Below are 17,463 nucleotides of genomic sequence, written 5' to 3' on the forward strand. Positions count from 1 at the left end.
TCTACCTCCTGGTGGTGTTATTTGGATTAGACGAGTTAGACGAGTTAATGCATGAAAAGTGCTTAGAACACGGCCTGGCACTAAGTTGGAATGTAAATACATGTTATTGCCATTAAAATTCCAACCTAAGCCTTTGGAGAGCTTGAACCATGATCCTAGCTTAGAGTCATGGCTTAATGAGGGGAATCTGGAACTATCAATATGATCATTGCTGACTGGACGGCAGGAAGAAGATACTGGCTTTTGTTCTTTTCTCTTTGAACTTTGTGCTGTAACTTCAGCACTTTGCTGTGTTTACTTGGGTAATTTAGGTGCAAAAAATGAGGGTTGGCTACTTTAATGAAGCTGCTATTGGGTGGGAGGGTTGCCCAGTAGACGGGGCAGAATCCTAAGCATCAAGCACTTTACTCCCCATGCAGCCCACCGTCTTTCCCTGTAGGTACCTTTGTCATAACGAGTCTGCAGAATTTTCAGATTTTATTTAAATGTTTAAGTTTGTGTCCCAGTTTTCTCTTCTGGAAAGTAGCAGTCATAATTTTTCTCTACCTCATTCGAATGTTATGATGACTATATTTATTTCCTTGTTAGAATGCTAGACATTAGAGATTCTGAACTGGAAAGGACTTTTGAGACACTTATTTTGTAATTGATGGAATTGGAGACAAGACAGAGTAAGTTGCTCATCAAAGGTAACCTAACTAGATCTGAGCATAGCTAGTTCTGAAATTGGATCTTTGGGCAGCTTTGAAATCTTGTTCAGAAGTCACATTGCTTTCTTTAAAATGTCCTGTATCAATCAGATTTTGATCCTGGATCTCAGTGGTTTACTCATGTGACATGTTGCTTGGTCACACTTGGTTAGATCCTGTCCCAGATAGAAAGCCTAGGTTTATTTCCATATAGCTTTCGTTCTGGGACTTAGGTCAAAGGAGTAGCCACTGTCCCAGGTATGGCACTCCCCCGGTGGAGAGAAGATTGAAGGGGCAAGGTGGGAGGAGACCTACTATTCAGACTCTTTACAGCTTTTGCTGGGATGTGCCATATGTTGTTTGCCTCCACTCCATAGCAAGTCACACACCCACATCCTGTCAAAGGGATGGGGAAAGATGCTGCACCTGTTAGAAGGCAAGAAAGAATGATTGCTTCACTGGCCTCATGTCCAGCGTAATTGTGGTATGTGTGCGTGCTCAGTCGCTTAGTCATAGCCAACTCTTTGCAACCCTGTGTTCTATAGCCCACCAGGCTCCTCCATCCCTGGAATTCTCCAGGCAAGAATACTGAAGTAGGTTGCTATTTCCTTCTCCAGGGGATCATCCTGACCCAGGGATTGAACCCATGTCTCTTACATCTCCTGCCCTGGCAGGCGAGTTCTTTACCACTAGCGCCTCCAATTAAATGCTATCAAAGGGCTCAAAAGCCAGTAGGAGAGGTCCAATGTAAATATGCAGGAGCAACACTGTGGAATGAGTTCAATAGCAGAAGTCTACTAACAGTGGGATATGAAGGACCAAGTGAGTCATTCTGCTTGCTCAGGTCTGGAGGCTTAACCGAGGAGGAGAGCCTGAGCTAGACCTTGAAAATTGAACTTGTCTCTAATATGTAAATAGAACAACATTCTAGTTGGAGTAAATAGTTCGTGCAAATGCACAGAAACAGGAAACATCATGGTGCCTTCCAGAAACTACCAGTAAGTGTTTAAACCTTGAGGGTAGGGTGCAGAAGAGAATTCTGTTACGGTATATGACCATTAGGCAATGGGGCACACTTGAAGAGCTTTAAAAAGGAGAATCATAAATTCAGATCTGGGTTTTAGAAGGTGACTCTGGTGACTGTGGAAGATGGACAGAGATGTTGGAGACAGGGAAAGCAGTGGCCCAGAAGAGAGAAACTGAGGGGACACGCCATAGGGTGATGGTGATGGGGAGTACAAATAGATAGGATATAATGCTCAGTTGGAGATGAGAAATCAGGAAGGCAGAGGAGTCAGGGGGTGATCCTTGAATCTCTAGCTTTGCTGTCTGGGTTTCAGGATGGCAATGCTATTCGCTGAGAGAGAATATTCAAGTGGGGAGGAAACTGAGGAATAAGATCATGGGATTTAAAGTTGTGACTTGGTACATCTGAGGTGCCCGCAGGGGTCTGGAAGGTGCATTGGAGAGAGAGGCTGGGGAGTCATGGCACATTTAGTACAGTCAGCTGAAGCTGCGTGTCTGCAGTGTTACCAAGGATAGTTGTGAGAGCTGAGGTGGTGGTCCAGGTCAGAACCAACATAGAAGGAGAAGATGTAGGTAGAGACGGCTCAGAACTAGTAAGAATAAGACAAGTGAAATCACAGCATTAGATGGAAGAATGTTCATCCTATGTTTCCCTAAAAAGGTGTCAGTTGCAGAAATAGACCCTCTCTGTAGCATATCCTCATCTCAGGATTAAATAGTACCCATAAGCCTACTTGCTCCCAGAGCTGTGAGCAGTGACTTGTGAGAGTAGCCTAAAAATACTTGCTGTTTGGCAATAGAAGGAGACAGTTGGTGGAGGGATTAAGTGTGTAGTGTGGGATTCAGCATTTTGTTGCCTGGTTTCGACTCATAGAATGAATATTTACCTGCTTTGTATCCAGAGGAAATTTATTTAATCTCCCTTTACTTTGTTTTCTCCTCCGTAAAACAATGAAGAAATATCCACATCCCTTAGGGTTGGTATGAGAATTAAATAAAAGACAACATAAAAAGGCACTTGGCACAGTGCTTGCTTAAGGCGGGTGCTCAGTAAAAATCCAATTGGTTTTATGTTTGTGCGTAAAGAGTACTACCTTTTGCACAGGAGGATGAAGGTGTTGACCTCCCTTGCGTTGAAACATGTACTTTGAACTCTTTTTCTGGGGATAGTGATGAATCATGGTGAGTATGCATGGTTGTTCACCCGATTCATACCTGAACTAGTAAGAGGCATTAGAAAGATGGTTGGCCAGCTTTCCAAAAGCAGCCTATGACTAGGAGATGGTTTGTCTTTATGTGACATGTTTATGTGAACATGACCAGAACTGTGTTTGCCACCAGCTATGACAAATGAAGCCAAATCTAAACAGACTTGTGTACACTTCACCTAATACTTGTCTGAAATAAACAGCAGGAACACATTTTATATCAAGGGTCCTCATTGGGTATGGAGAATGAGAGCTCTCTGCTTTTGGAAATGGGAAGGAATAATGAGCAAATGACCAAAAGTTGTCTTGCATATGTGAAAACAATGAAAAATGGAAGGAGACAGTATTCTGCTATGAAAATCAATTAGTTAATACATGAGAAGGTCCTTTGAATTTTCCCAAGGAGGTAAACATTCATTTCAAAGTATTTCAGTTATCCTTCATTACATTTCCCCATGACTTTCATCATTCTGTTCGATATGTCTGCTACTTACTGAGATGGGGTGCAAGGAAGGAGAAGAGGGATTCAGGGCTTGAGTTCTCCATCACAGAGAAGGCTTCCTGAGAGTTTGGGGTGAGTTTGGTAGGGAAGATAAAGGTGGTATTCTAAAAGTCCTCAAATATTCTTCTAAGAAATCAGTCAATTATTTCTTGAAAAAAAAAAAAAAAAAGAGAAACAAAACAGGAAACAGGAAATAAATTGTTGAAGGTTTCTCCTATTTCTATTGTCATTAACAGGACACCCTAGATGACTAGACTTGGATTCCAGCCCTGCAAACTACTAGCGGTTTATTTTGAAATTCGAGGTTCATCAGTAAAAGAGGGATTTAGACTCAGTCATATGTAAAATTTCTTGCCATTCACATATCATGTTTTCCTTTTTTTGATAGACTAGTAGAATTTGCAAAAGCTGTCTAAACTAATATTGCTTTTCCCAAGAAATCCCTTATAATTTTAACTTTCTAAGTAGAGCATTAAACCTCCCAGAAATCTCAGAGAACCAACCTGTTCCAGTGTTGAGCAATTCATTTAATTAGAAATTCTTTCTTATGTTTGGCAGATATGCCATTTTATTTGATTATATATCATTTCATTTGATTATATATCATTTCATTTGTGAATGTGTTTACTTCTACAAAAGCTTTCAAGTTGGCTTACATTGCTGAAACAGAGCTAAACATAAAAAAATAAGCAAACATTAAAAAAAAAACATAAAATACAACTAAACATTAAAAAAGACAAATCAATGAAAAAGAACAGGGAAATAGATCTTGCTGAGCCTCTAATGGGAGATAATTATCACAATTTAGAAATCAGTTTAGCTTGGGGTTCTCTTGCAGTTAAGGCAGAAATGGAACCATATTGTGCTTCTCACTGGGTTATGTGAGAAGAGATGCATTATGACTTTAAGTGTCAAGTTCAAAGAGAAATGAGTTCATAGAGGTCTTTATATAAAGAATATCAAGTATCTTAATAGACAGTCTTGAATAATGTGTGTGGACATTGTCTCAGGTGGTTAATTATGTTGCCTCTCTATAAAGTGGGAAGCATTATGTATATGCTTTTATTTTATATTCACTATACTTTTATTACAGTTGGTTTGAAAAAACAGAATGAGTAAAATATTCACAAATCTGCCAATCTAGCACAACTATTATCCTGTTGGCAAATTAAATCATCTTAGCCCTCATGCAATTACGGTTTTCACAAGGAACCTCAGCTGGGTTTCTTCAGCAGGAAAGGACCCCAGGACATAGCAGCAGCCAAATGTATCCTCATGTTTGCAATTATACTCTTAATTTTTAACCCCACTTATTACACTGAACACATTATATATTTTTCTTGTTACTACATAATTTTTATGATTTTATTTTTAATTCTCAATTTTAAGATTTGCTGCAATTTACCAGTCATTTCATGCTATAAAAATGCTGCATAAATATCCTTACACTTATTGCTTTCCCTGTTTTGGATGATGAACAGTGTTTAGTTTCCCATACAATGCTTTCATTGAATTTCAAGTTGGAAATTGGCTCACCTTAGTGGACAGTCTAATAACCAGCCCTTTGCAATGTGTAGATGTATTTAGTCTTAAGAATGTTGACGGTGATATTGCTTATTACATTTTTTGTGTTTTTCTTTATGAGGACTCATGCGAGAAATTTCTCCCATTTCAGTACCAGAAATCGTGTTTTTTTGAATAAGAGTTTATTAATATTTTCTTCAGGGAATCAGGCAACTGAATGACTTTCCCTCACGGCTGTGAGCTGTCAAAAATGCAGAGAGCCAAATCTTTGGTGCATATCTAGCAAACATGAATGGAATGGAAATCTAAAGAATACCTTACATACAGTGTACCAGCCTTGTTTCTGGAGTCATCATCCTTTTCTTTCCTTTTTGTCCTGTTTCCTTCATCCACTTCCCTTAAATTTTATTCTGTTTTGATGATTTATGCAAGCTTTTGGAGCTTTCTGGAACAAAGCAGAGATATAACTAAATAAATACATGTAAATACTTGAATTATTTCCTTAGGGTAAGTTTTGAAAAGTAGTGGCTTTCATGTCACATTAAATCTTAACCCAGTGAAAAATTTTCTGTAGGAAACTGAGATAATATAACCCATAGATGTAAATTCCTGGTGATTTATTGCCAATGTAATACTAAGTGAGAAGTTAGAGTCCTGAGAGGAATAAAGAGTCAAATTGTTTCCCAGAGACTTTCTGTGCAATATCAGGTCAGTTCAGTTCAGTTCAGTCGCTCAGTCATGTCTGACTCTGCGACCCCATGGACTGCAGCACGCCTGTCCATCGCCAACAGGCGATGTTGAGCTTACTCAAAGTTTGAGCTGACTCAGACTTTTACTTACAAGTTTGAGCTTATTCAAATTCATGTCCATCGATTTGGTAATGCCATCCAACCATCTCATCCTCTGTCATCCCCTTCTCCTCCCACTTTCAATCTTTCCTAGCATTGGGGTCTTTTCCAATGAGTCATTTCTTCGCATCCGGTGGCCTAAGTATTAGAGTTTCGGCTTCAGCATCATGTCTCTAGCTCTGTGCAATATCAGAGGCTGTGAATGCTCTTTTCATGTGAAACTGTGGCAGATGTTTTTAAATTAAATTATGACAAAACATTGATTGCTATAATAATTAAAGTGATGCTCATCTTCATATGATATCATAGGCATAAACAACAAAATTGATTATTTTGTGCTGAAAATTTACGAGCCGGCTTTGATGGGGGATTGGCCTGCCTTTGTAAGGAATTAGACCATATAGGTCTTGGGGATAAGACCAGTGGTTTTCTCAAAATTATTCTAAGTATTTGGACAGACATGTGATTCAGGCTCATGGACTTCTATGCTATATAATGTGGAAGAGGCAGTTGATTTTTGCCTGTAAGTATAATTGTTTAGATTGTCTTTGACTAAAAAGTACGTCAATGGGTTTCCTGGACCAGTAACAATGCTGGAAGACCTCAGGACTCGAAAGCTATCAGATGTATCCTCAAATAGCTTTTCTCTAAAAATTCTTAGTTCAATTCAGTTCAGTCGCTCAGTCGTGTCCGACTCTTTGCGACCCCATGAATCGCAACACGCCAGGCCTCCCTGTCCATCACCAACTCCCAGAGTTTACTCAGACTCACATCCATCAAGTCGGTGATGCCATCCAGCCATCTCATCCTCTGTTGTCCCCTTCTCCTCCTGCCCCCAATCCCTCCCAGCATCAGAGTCTTTTCCAGTGAGTCAACTCTTCGCATGAGGTGGCCAAAGTACTGGAGTTTCAGCTTTAGCATGATTCCTTCCAAAGACATCCCGGGGCTGATCTCCTTCAGAATGGACTGGTTGGATCTCCTTGCAGTCCAAGGGACTCTCAAGAGTCTTCTCCAACACCACTGTTCAAAAGCATCAATTCTTCGGCTCTTAGCCTTCTTCACAATCCAATTCTCACATCCATACATGACCACTGGAAAAACCATAGCCTTGACTAGAATTCTTAACTGGAGTATAATTGGTTTACAATGTTGTTTTGGTTTCTGCGTACAACAGCGTGACTCAACCATAAGTATACATATGTCCCTTCCCTCTTGAACCTCCCTCCCATGCCCCACCCTTCAAGTAGCTTTTTTTAGTAAGTTATTTGAGTCACCTAATATAGATATTCTCTTAAAGAGTCTTCAGTTAACCTAGCAGTTTAGTGGTCAGACTTACTGACTGATGTTCATAGCTCACTGGATATGCCTTGCAGGGAGGCAGGTGACCTTGGGTCACCTGACCACATGCAGTTTTATGCATGAAAAGAGTCAAATCCGTTTGTTCTCTTTGGTTTTGGTGGACTTTTCTTTTTTTCACCAAAAAAGAACATTTCTTCTACATGATGCCACTTTAATATTTTTAGATAGCTGTATCAATTCTTTGTTCTTTCAAAACTACTCGTCCTGGAATTCTACTCTGTTTGCTGTAGAACAAAATACAGTGCAAAACGGATGTTTGTTTTGGATTCTGTTTTAATGGGAGCGTCCCTGATAGCTCAGTTGGTAAAGAATCTGCCTGAAATGTAGGAGACCCCAGGTTGATTCCTGGGTCGGAAAGATCTGGGGGAGAAGGAATAGGCTACCCACTCCAGTGTTCTTGGGCTTCCCCTGTGGCTCAGCTGGTAAAGAATCTGCCTGCAATGCGGGAGACCTGGGTTCGATCCCTGAGTTGGGAAGATCCCCTGGAGAAGGGAAAGGCTACCTAGGCCAGAATACTGGCCTGGAGAATTCCATGGTCGCAAAGAGTTGGACACGACTGAGCGACTTTCACTTTCACTACTGTTTTAATGGGGGATTCAGGATAATGACTCAAATATTATTTACTTACTGGTGTAGAACTATCTTGACATCATTTCTGAAGCAATGGCATAGTAGGTGTTATAATGAGTGCAATAGTTTTGAAAAGTACAAACCAACCTACTAAAGAGAAACCAAATAAACAGGGGTTTACATGTGTAGAAGTTCTCTCACATGAATTTATAGCAGTTTCTTTACTTAATATGTTTGGTAGCCACTATGTTCTGTAGTCATTATTGTGTGAAGAGTGGAAAATTTTACTTTGGAAGTGGCTCTCTTTTGTTGACAATGCTATTTGATAATACTGATATTCTAATATAGTACTCACACATTGGACATTTAGAAATATCTATCATCCTTTGTGAATAATGACACTCAAACTACCCCTGTGGGAGTATATAGATAAGATCATTATTTTCATTTTCTAGATAAGGAAACTGAAATGAAATTCTTTGCCGAGGGTCAAAGAACAAATCACTGGCAGAATAAGATTAGAGGAGTGAGTTCTTGATTTTCAATCATTTGCTCAATCACCTAAGTCACATTGTTTTACTCAGTATGAGAGCAGATTATTATCAGTCAGTAGGAATAAGGCTATGCTCAGATGATGCCAGAAGACCAGCTGAAAAATGAAAATCTGCTCACTCAACCATTTGTTTATCTGCAAAATGCCAAACTGCTCATTATACTGATATTTTTCACTAAGCCTAATAAGTTGTCTTCATGTCTTGCAGACACAGCCTCTAACTTAACGTTTATACTGCATTCTAAAGTTAATTTCTGGAGGCTCTTTTAAAAACTTAATTTTGGAATATCAGAATTACTTAGTATGTTCTGAATATGTTAGTCATGGTGAGTTGAGGAAAAAAACTCTTTGAAAGTGTTTTTTGATGAAATATCACTCCTTTGTGCAGTGGTAAACAAACACCTTTTCTAACATTAGAGACCAAAATAAGATCTCACCGTTAGGAGAAAACCAGGCTTCCATAACTGCCACCAACTCCTTGTAAATGCATTTGGGCCTGGCATATGGGACTGAAATCATAAGACTGCATCTGTATCACATGGATTTCTGCACAACCAGTTACCTTGGTTGTGAAGGTGGCCGAAAAAAAAAATATAATCAGGTGACCAGTGTTACGATCTTTATAGAAGGGCGTGGGCAGAAATAGCTGAATTCTTCCAATGTTCAATAAGCCTTTATTGTACTCTGCATACATGCTTACCTGCATCGTGCAATATATCCTAATTCTTGGACATGTTCTGGTAGATTAATCAGTTGACAGGTGAAACATTTTCCCCTGGGTCAAACAGTGTACATGCAAGTCAAGATGCAAGCTTAGGATGTCTGGCCTTCTGGTAGCTCAGTTCATTCAATTGCGCCTCTCCTGAGTTTGCTGATGGATGATTCCATTGTATATAGCTAGCCTTGTATGTTTTGCAGTTAAACTACTAAAATACTTTAACTAGTCTGAACTCATAGTAATTCACAATAAGAATGACATAGGCATTATCATTCACTTATAGCCTGTAGAATGTAGAATAGGTTTGGTTAGAACAGGAATAGAAAATTCATTTTTTCCTTGGTTCTGAGATCTTCTGAATTCATTCTTTATTAGGAATGGACAATTTACAAATGTGTGGACTCATTACTAACAAATTAAAACCACTTTAAGAAAACAACATGAAGTTTGGATTTGATTACTCAAGACTATAACATTAAAAGTGCTTTCATCCTAACCCAGTGTATTGAATTTACCTTAGGTGGCTTCTGTGATCTAATTTTAAAATATATATATGCACATGTGTGTGTGTGTATATATATATATATATAATATATATATATCTTTTAGTCTTGCCTAGACTGAAAACTTGAATGAACTACACATAAATAATCTGTGATGTTGATCAGAGATGAAGTACATATCCTGTGTTATTGCAAAACTTAAAAAATTAGATATAAACATGAATAATTGTCTTTTAATGGTATTTATACACTGGGGTTAGGTTAGTTTTCCTCTATTTAAAAATAAAATTCTGGAGAAGTCTTGACTTCAAAGTATTGATATTTGTAAAATTTGTTGCTGTTGTTGTTTAGTTACTAAGGCGTGTCCAACCCTTTGCCACCCCACAGACTGCAGCATGCCAGGCTTCCCTGTCCTTCACTATCTCTGGGAGTTTGCTCAAATTCACGTCTGTTGAATCAGTAATGCTAGCTATTTAATTTTGCAGCAGACATTTCAGAAGCTTACGTTTTATTTCAAATCTAAAAGTTAGTGACATCGTTCATTCAACTAGCAAACATTTGTATTAGTTGTTACTCTGTGTCAGGCTCTGAGTAGGTATTAGTTCATGACACAGAGACCCTGTAATTCACAGAGCCAGCTCTACTGAGATAAATCCACCATCACAATTAACCTGGGTGATGTGAGAGAAAGGAGCTGGAAGGGTACATGCAAGAGGGTGATGGGAGGAGGCTGGCTCTGAGGATTTAAATTGAGACCCGAAGAAGATCGAGCTTTTAGAAAATGCATGGGAAAACCATTCAAGGGGTCATTAAGGTTGTAAGGTGAGAATGACTTTTTCTTTTGGTAATGTGTAGTTTTCACAATTTGTAGTTTTCTGAAAGGACTACAAAAAGAAATGAGAATTCAGAAAGAGAAAGCAACAGTTATTAGAAATGTTGGAACATTAAGGTAGAAATGTTTGGAAAGTTTGAAATTTTTTAAAGCCTGCTCTTTTATTTTAATGTTGAAGAAATGGAGGTTCAGTGACATTGCCGTGTTTTGGTCACATACTAGTTAGAAAATATTGTTTTTTACAGTTGAGAGTTTAAATTTTAAACTATAAATAGTTGGTAAACATTTACTTAGGTTTTCTCTATAATCAATAGCAATTGCCAAAGCCATATCAATCATAGGTATTTGCATCCCTTGTTGAGAAAATCACGGGTATTTTGACCCCTCAGTCATCTGTTGACTTTAGTCTCTGGCTTAGAAGTCACTAGGCCTTTTGTGATGTGTTAAATGATAATTCTTAAGTTTAATTTCCATGTAGTCCATTTTAGTTTGGAGCCAGATATGGTCCATCTTGATTAAAAAAGAATTTTTTTATTAGAAAAAAATGGTGATGCTTCCTATCATTTCCAGTTAGAGACATATTGCTTTGCTAGACACCTCAGTTATAATTTATGTACTTTTCTTTTTGAAAAATGGCAACTGGAATTTTTAGGCCAATATTTATATAAATTGCAGGTATAATTTATAACGTAGCTACCTACTTTAGTATTTCTTATTGCTTTGTGGAGAAATACATTGAGGCTAATATTGTTTACATCTCTGTTTTTTTTTTTTTTAGCTTTTTAATCCATATACAGAAATCTGTATGAGCTTAGTTCTATATGCTAATAAAACCCCTCTATTTGGTGATGATTATTTAAGGCAATTAACATTGCCTCAAGAGTTATAGTCAAAGGGAATGGTAACTTGACAGATCAGAGTACAAGAATGTGTTCTAGACACTTAAAAAATTATGATTTAAGAACCTTATGTTATTTTTGGAAGAGCTAAATGTTTGCCTGCCCTCTGCATTTAATATAAAGAACTGAAAGTAAAATATTTTCATGTATGCAGATTATATGATTTTTTCAGTTTTATTGTAGTTTAATTGACAAAAAGATATTTAAGTGTATAACATGATGATTTGAAATACATATACATCATGAAAGGATTCCCTCTCCCTGCTGCTGCTGCTGCTGCTGCTGCTGCTGCTGCTGCTGCGTTGCTTCAGTCGTGTCCGACTCTGTGGGACCCCATAGACGGCAGCCCGCCAGGCTCCCCATCCCTGGGATTCTCCAGGCAAGAACACTGCAGTGGGTTGCCATTTCCTTCTCCAATGCATGAAAGTGAAAAGTGAAAGTGAAGTTGTTCAGTCGTGTCTGACTCTTCACGACCACGTGGACTGCAGCCTACCAGGCTCCTCTGTCCATGGGATTTTCCAGGCAAGAGTACTGGAGTGGGGTGCCATCTCCTTCTCCTTTCTCTCTCCCTATTAATTAAAATATCTGTCACCTCATTTATTTCTCTCTTTTTTTGGCGAGAACATGTGACAATTACTCTCAGTGAATTTCACCTATGTAATATAGTGTTATCCCCTACCATATTATATACTAGATGTTTAGACCTTATTCATCTTACAGCTGAAATTTTATTCCCTTTTGTTCCTATTCCTCCTATCCCACCCCCAGGCAGCCATTTGTCTATTTCTATAAGTTCATTTTTAAAAAATTCCACATATAAATGATGCTATGCAGTGTTTGTCTTTCTGTGTCTTTTTTTACTTAGCACAGTGGCCTCCAGTTTCATTCATTGTTGCAAATGATAGGATTTCCTTTTTTTTTAATTTTTAAAGGCTACATAATGTTTTTCTCTGTCTCTCCTTCCTTCCCTTCCTATGTCTATATCTATATATCTATACATAGATTTTGTTTCCTAAGAGCACTTTTATTTCAGTGTCCATGTAATATAATTTAATGGGAGAAAATTGTCCTTTGTCTCTGTACCAGAAAGAACTGTTTCTAAATATCTTTTGTGATTTTATCTTATGAACACTGTGATTTCTGAAACCATTTCCTTCTTTACATTGCTAGAATAATACAGTCACTTTTATAGCTTGTTTTAAACAAGTATACTAAGCCTCAAAGCATAGTTTTTTTTAGTGCTAACTGTACTCTTTTATTTTTATATTTCCTTTAAAATATGATTTTCCCATTCTTTTTTCCTTTTTATTCTGCTATATGCTTTTGTAAGCCTCCTGAAGCCTTTTCTGAAAGAAAAGTTGAGAAATAAATAGAATTTGTTAAAATTTTATTCCATGCATGGAACTATCATCATAAAAAAAATCAAATCTCTTTTGCTTTGGCAAGTTATTAAAAGAACTTATTCTGGGTTCCAGTTTTAGATGAAGGGGTTGTGAAACACTACAGAATCAGAAGACTGGATGAAGGGGGCTTTTTCCTCACCCGGAGAAGAACCTTTTCAACATTGAATGAATTCGTGAGTCACTACACCAAGACAAGTGATGGCCTGTGTGTCAAGCTGGGAAAACCATGCTTAAAGGTGAAATGCTTTCAAGCTGTGTTCCTTACTTTTGAAGTTACTTTTTCCCTTCAGATATTGGAGTTTTTTGTCATATGATATGCTAGCTCAGGAAAAAAAAAAGGTCATTGAATACTAAGGCATGGATAGGCAAACTATGGCCTATGAGTCAATACTACCCCACACTTATTAATATTTTTATTAAAGTGTAAAGTGTTAGTCGCTCAGTCATGCCTGTCTCTTTGTGACCCCATGTACTGTAGCCCACCAGGCTCCTCTGTCCATGGGATTTTTCCTGGCAAGGATACTGGAGTGGTTTGCCATTTTTTCCTCCAGGGGGTCTTCCCGACCCAGTGATTGAACCCTGATCTCCTTCTCTTCAGACAGATTCTTTACTGACTGAGCTACCAGGGAAGCCCCAGTATTTTTATAAATAAATTTTATTGGAACGTAGACACATTCATTCATTTATAATCGTCTTTGTCTTTTTGCTATAGTAGCAGAGTTTGGTAGTTGAAACAGAGACTATATGGCTCACTAAGTCTAAAATATTTACGATCTCATCCTTTTCAGCAGAAGTTTGCCAAGTCCTGACCTTAAGCAATCACTGAACACAGAAAATATTCATTCTTTGCACTAAGACACTAATCTAATAGCCTGATACTGGAGCATTTAATGATATGGCTGGAGGAGAAAAAAGTGCTGGAATATAATTCTTACTTAGATGATCTGTATTCAGGAATATTAACATGAAATGACCAGGTTCATTATCCAATTGTCTGCATATAGTTGGTATCATTTAACTGTTTAACAGTTTATTTGGCCTGGTGTTTGGTGGAATGAGATAACATTTATAGAATTTTTATCTACATCTGTCATTAAATTCCATCGTTTGCATGTTTTACCTAAATGTGTTTAAAGTTAGTGGTCATTCACCTTAACTGTGCAAACCCGCAGCTCCTCATCAGAGTTTAGGTCTCACGTACCTACTCATGTACCCCTCATCAGAGTTTAGGTCAATGGTATAGCCAGTCTTGTGCTTTATAACTGGATGACTGCTAAAAGCTTCCTGATGATGCCTGATTAGAATTCTATAGACAAGTAGAAGCAGAAGAATTCTGATCATTATGTAGGGAATTTGTTGTGTAAATCCTGCCAACTGAATATGCAATTTTGGTATAAGTATATACATCTTAGGGTATCACCAGTGGCTCAGTGGTAAAGAATCTACCTGCCAATGCAGGAGACGTGGGTTCGATCCCTAGGTTGGGAAGATCCCCTGGAGGAGGAAAATGTAATCCACTCCAGTATTCTTGCCTAGAAAATCCCATGGACAGAGAATCTTGGTGGGCTGCAATCCATGGTATCGCAAAGAGTCAGACATGACTGAGCAACTGAGCATGCATGCATATACATCTTAGATGGTTACAGAAATGACCTCACAAGAATAGCTAAGCTTATGATAAGAAATAGCTCACCTGATACCAAGACATGACTTAAAAATACCTAGTTTAACTCACAGTGTTGAATTCAGATAGGGAAAAGATTTACAAAACATAGGTGATCTTCTGTACACTCAAGATGCCGATGACTTAGTGTAGGAAATAAGATAAATATCTAATGACAGATGACAAGCTAGACTGTGAAGTATGAGAGCAGAAGCCTTGCCTGTTTTGTTTACACAATGAAGCCTAATTGGTGCTTGAAAAATATTTATTTATTAAGTAAATGAATGAACAAATAAGTAAATGAAATTGAAAAAAGATGAAATTAATTATGAGAAATGTGATGATACATATGGTAGATGCTATGGGTCAGAGAGTTGGGGAAATAACTGTCTATGAGATGGAACTTCATTTGACCTTGACCCTTGATTTAGGTAGGATACAGAGAGAATGCACACCAGATAAGTGGGAGAGGGACATTGGGGTTTGGGATGGGACCAATGGACAGCAAGGTGCCTGATGTAGCAGGATTTGGGAGGAGAGCAGCTGGGTGAGGTAATAGCACAGATTCTACCACTATTGCTTTTCATTTTAAAGTAATTGGGTCAACCACTTGTAAAAGAATGAAACTAGAACATTTTCTAACACCATACACAGAAATAAACTCAAAATGGATTAAAGATCTAAACATAAGACCAGAAACTATAAAACTCCTAGAGGAGAACATAGGCAAAACACTCTCCAACATAAATCACAGCAGGATCCTCTATGACCCACCTCCCAGAATATTGGAAATAAAAGCAAAAATAAACGGGACCTAATTAAACTTAAAAGCTTCTGCACAACAAAGGAAACTATAAGCAAGGTGAAAAAGACAACCTTCAGAATGGGAGAAAATAATAGCAAATGAAGCAACTGACAAACAACTAATCTTAAAAATATACAAGCAACTCCTGCAGCTCAATTCCAGAAAAATAAACGACCCAATCAAAAAATGGGCCAAAGAACTAAACAGACATTTCTCCAAAGAAGACATACAGATGGCTAACAAACACATGAAAAGATGCTCAACATCACTCATTATCAGAGAAATGCAAATCAAAACCACAATGAGGTACCATTTCACACCAGTCAGAATGGCTGCAATCCAAAAGTCTATAAGCAATAAATACTGGAGAGGGTGTGGAGAAAAGGGAACTGTCTTACACTGTTGGTGGGAATGCAAACTAGTACAGCCACTATGGAGAACAGTGTGGAGATTCCTTACAAAACTGGAAATAGAACTGCCTTATGACCCAGCAATCCCACTGCTGGGCATACACACCAAGGAAACCAGAATTGAAAGAGACACGTGTACCCCAGAGTTCATCGCAGCACTGTTTATAATAGCCAGGACATGGAAGCAACCTAGATGTCCATCAGCAGATGAATGGATAAGAAAGCTGTGGTACATATACACAATGGAGTATTACTCAGCCATTAAAAAGAATACATTTGAATCCGTTCTAATAAGGTGGATGAAACTGGAGCCTATTATCCAGAATGAAGTAAGCCAGAAAGAAAAACACCAGTATAGTATACTAACGCATATATATGGAATTTAGAAAGATGGTAACGATAACCCTGTATGCGAGATAGCAAAAGAGACACAGATGTATAGAGCAGTCTTTTGGACTCTGTGGGAGAGGGAGAGGGTGGGATGATTTGGCAGAATGCATTGAAACATGTATAGTATCGTATATGAAACGAATTGCCAGTCCAGGTTTGATGCAGGATACAGGATGCCTGGGGCTGGTGCACTGGGATGACCCAGAGGGATGGTACGAGGAGGGAGGAGGGAGGGGGGTTCAGGATGGCGAACATGTGTATACCTGTGGTGGCTTCATGTTGATGTATGGCAAAACCAATACAATATTGTAAAGTAATTAACCTCCAGTTAAAATAAATAAATTTATATTAAAAAAATAAAAATACATTGATTAAGAAAAAATAAAGTAATTGGGATAAAATTTACAATATTTTGTTTTTAAAAGTGATGTCTCTAAAAGTACCTAGGTTATTTTCAACCAAAAAATGTTAAATATAACTTTTTTCTTACCAGTATTCTAATTATTCTATGAAACAGATACAAGTCCCAGCTCCCTTTGATTTATCATATAAAACTGTGGACCAGTGGGAGATTGACCGCAGCTCCATACAACTTTTGAAGCGATTAGGATCTGGTCAGTTTGGTGAAGTATGGGAAGGCCTGTGGAACAATACCACTCCGGTAGCAGTAAAAACATTAAAGCCAGGTATGAGAACCAGAATGGCATACATTGATTTTCATAACCTACTTGCCATTATAAATGTTCAAGAGGTCATGGGACAGCTGGTTTGGACACCAAGCAAGCGTTTTGCTAGGTGACCACAGTACTCGATCCCAGTACCTGAGATTTTCACAATTACTACAGATGTGTGGTTTTGAATCCTAATCCTGTTGAAAACTGAGACTAACCTTTACTGTCCAATCTTATCATCTTTTTTTCCAAAAAAGAAACAGCTAGCTATCCATTCTAACATTGCTCTCTAAGGAAGGCCTTTCACAGGTCAAAAGAGAACAAAAAAATTAGATTTCTTATATTAAAAAAAAGCTCCACAATAGTTTTCTCTCCAACAGGAATAATTATTATTGATTTACAGTGTAATAGCAGCAAACAGCTTTGGTGATTGCTTAAATGTCTTCACTTCACTGGGGCCATTAATCAATCTTCTCAGCTATTTATTGCTTAGCAGACTACCATGCAATAAAGACGAGCCTGAAATCAACTCCCACAGTAGCTTTGACAGGCAAAAATTAATATTTAATTTTGCATTACTAGCTGAGTTGAGATTGGGTCTCTCTTGCTGTGCAGCTGGTCAAGCTTCCCCTGCAGAGGCTCCTGATGTACTGTGGTTCCAGCTCTAGTGGATGGTCTGATTTGGCAATGATTTAAGCTTCCTTGGTGGCTCAGATGGTAATGAATCTGCCTGCCATGCAGGAAACCTGGTTTTGATCACTGGGTTGGGAAGATCCCCTGGAGAAGGGAATGGCAACCCGCTCCAGTATTCTTGCCTGGATAATTCCATGGACGGAGAAGCCTGGCAGGCTGTAGTCCATGGGGCCACAAAGAGTTGGACACAACTGAGC

The 17,463-nt window shown here is 38.3% G+C and overlaps 1 protein-coding gene across 1 annotated transcript in view; it reads left to right on the plus strand.

Moving 5' to 3' along the window:
- FRK (fyn related Src family tyrosine kinase) overlaps positions 1 to 17,463 on the plus strand; it is a 101,216-nt gene that overhangs the window by 69,856 nt on the left and 13,897 nt on the right. Inside the window, exons 3-4 of the mRNA XM_040238459.1 lie at positions 12,707 to 12,870; positions 16,420 to 16,588. Of these exons, the coding sequence (XP_040094393.1) occupies positions 12,707 to 12,870; positions 16,420 to 16,588 (333 nt within the window). The remainder of the gene's footprint in view (positions 1 to 12,706; positions 12,871 to 16,419; positions 16,589 to 17,463) is intronic.

Source organism: Oryx dammah, unplaced genomic scaffold, assembly GCF_014754425.2.
Source record: "Oryx dammah isolate SB20612 unplaced genomic scaffold, SCBI_Odam_1.1 HiC_scaffold_4, whole genome shotgun sequence".
Classification (NCBI taxonomy): domain Eukaryota; kingdom Metazoa; phylum Chordata; class Mammalia; order Artiodactyla; family Bovidae; genus Oryx; species Oryx dammah.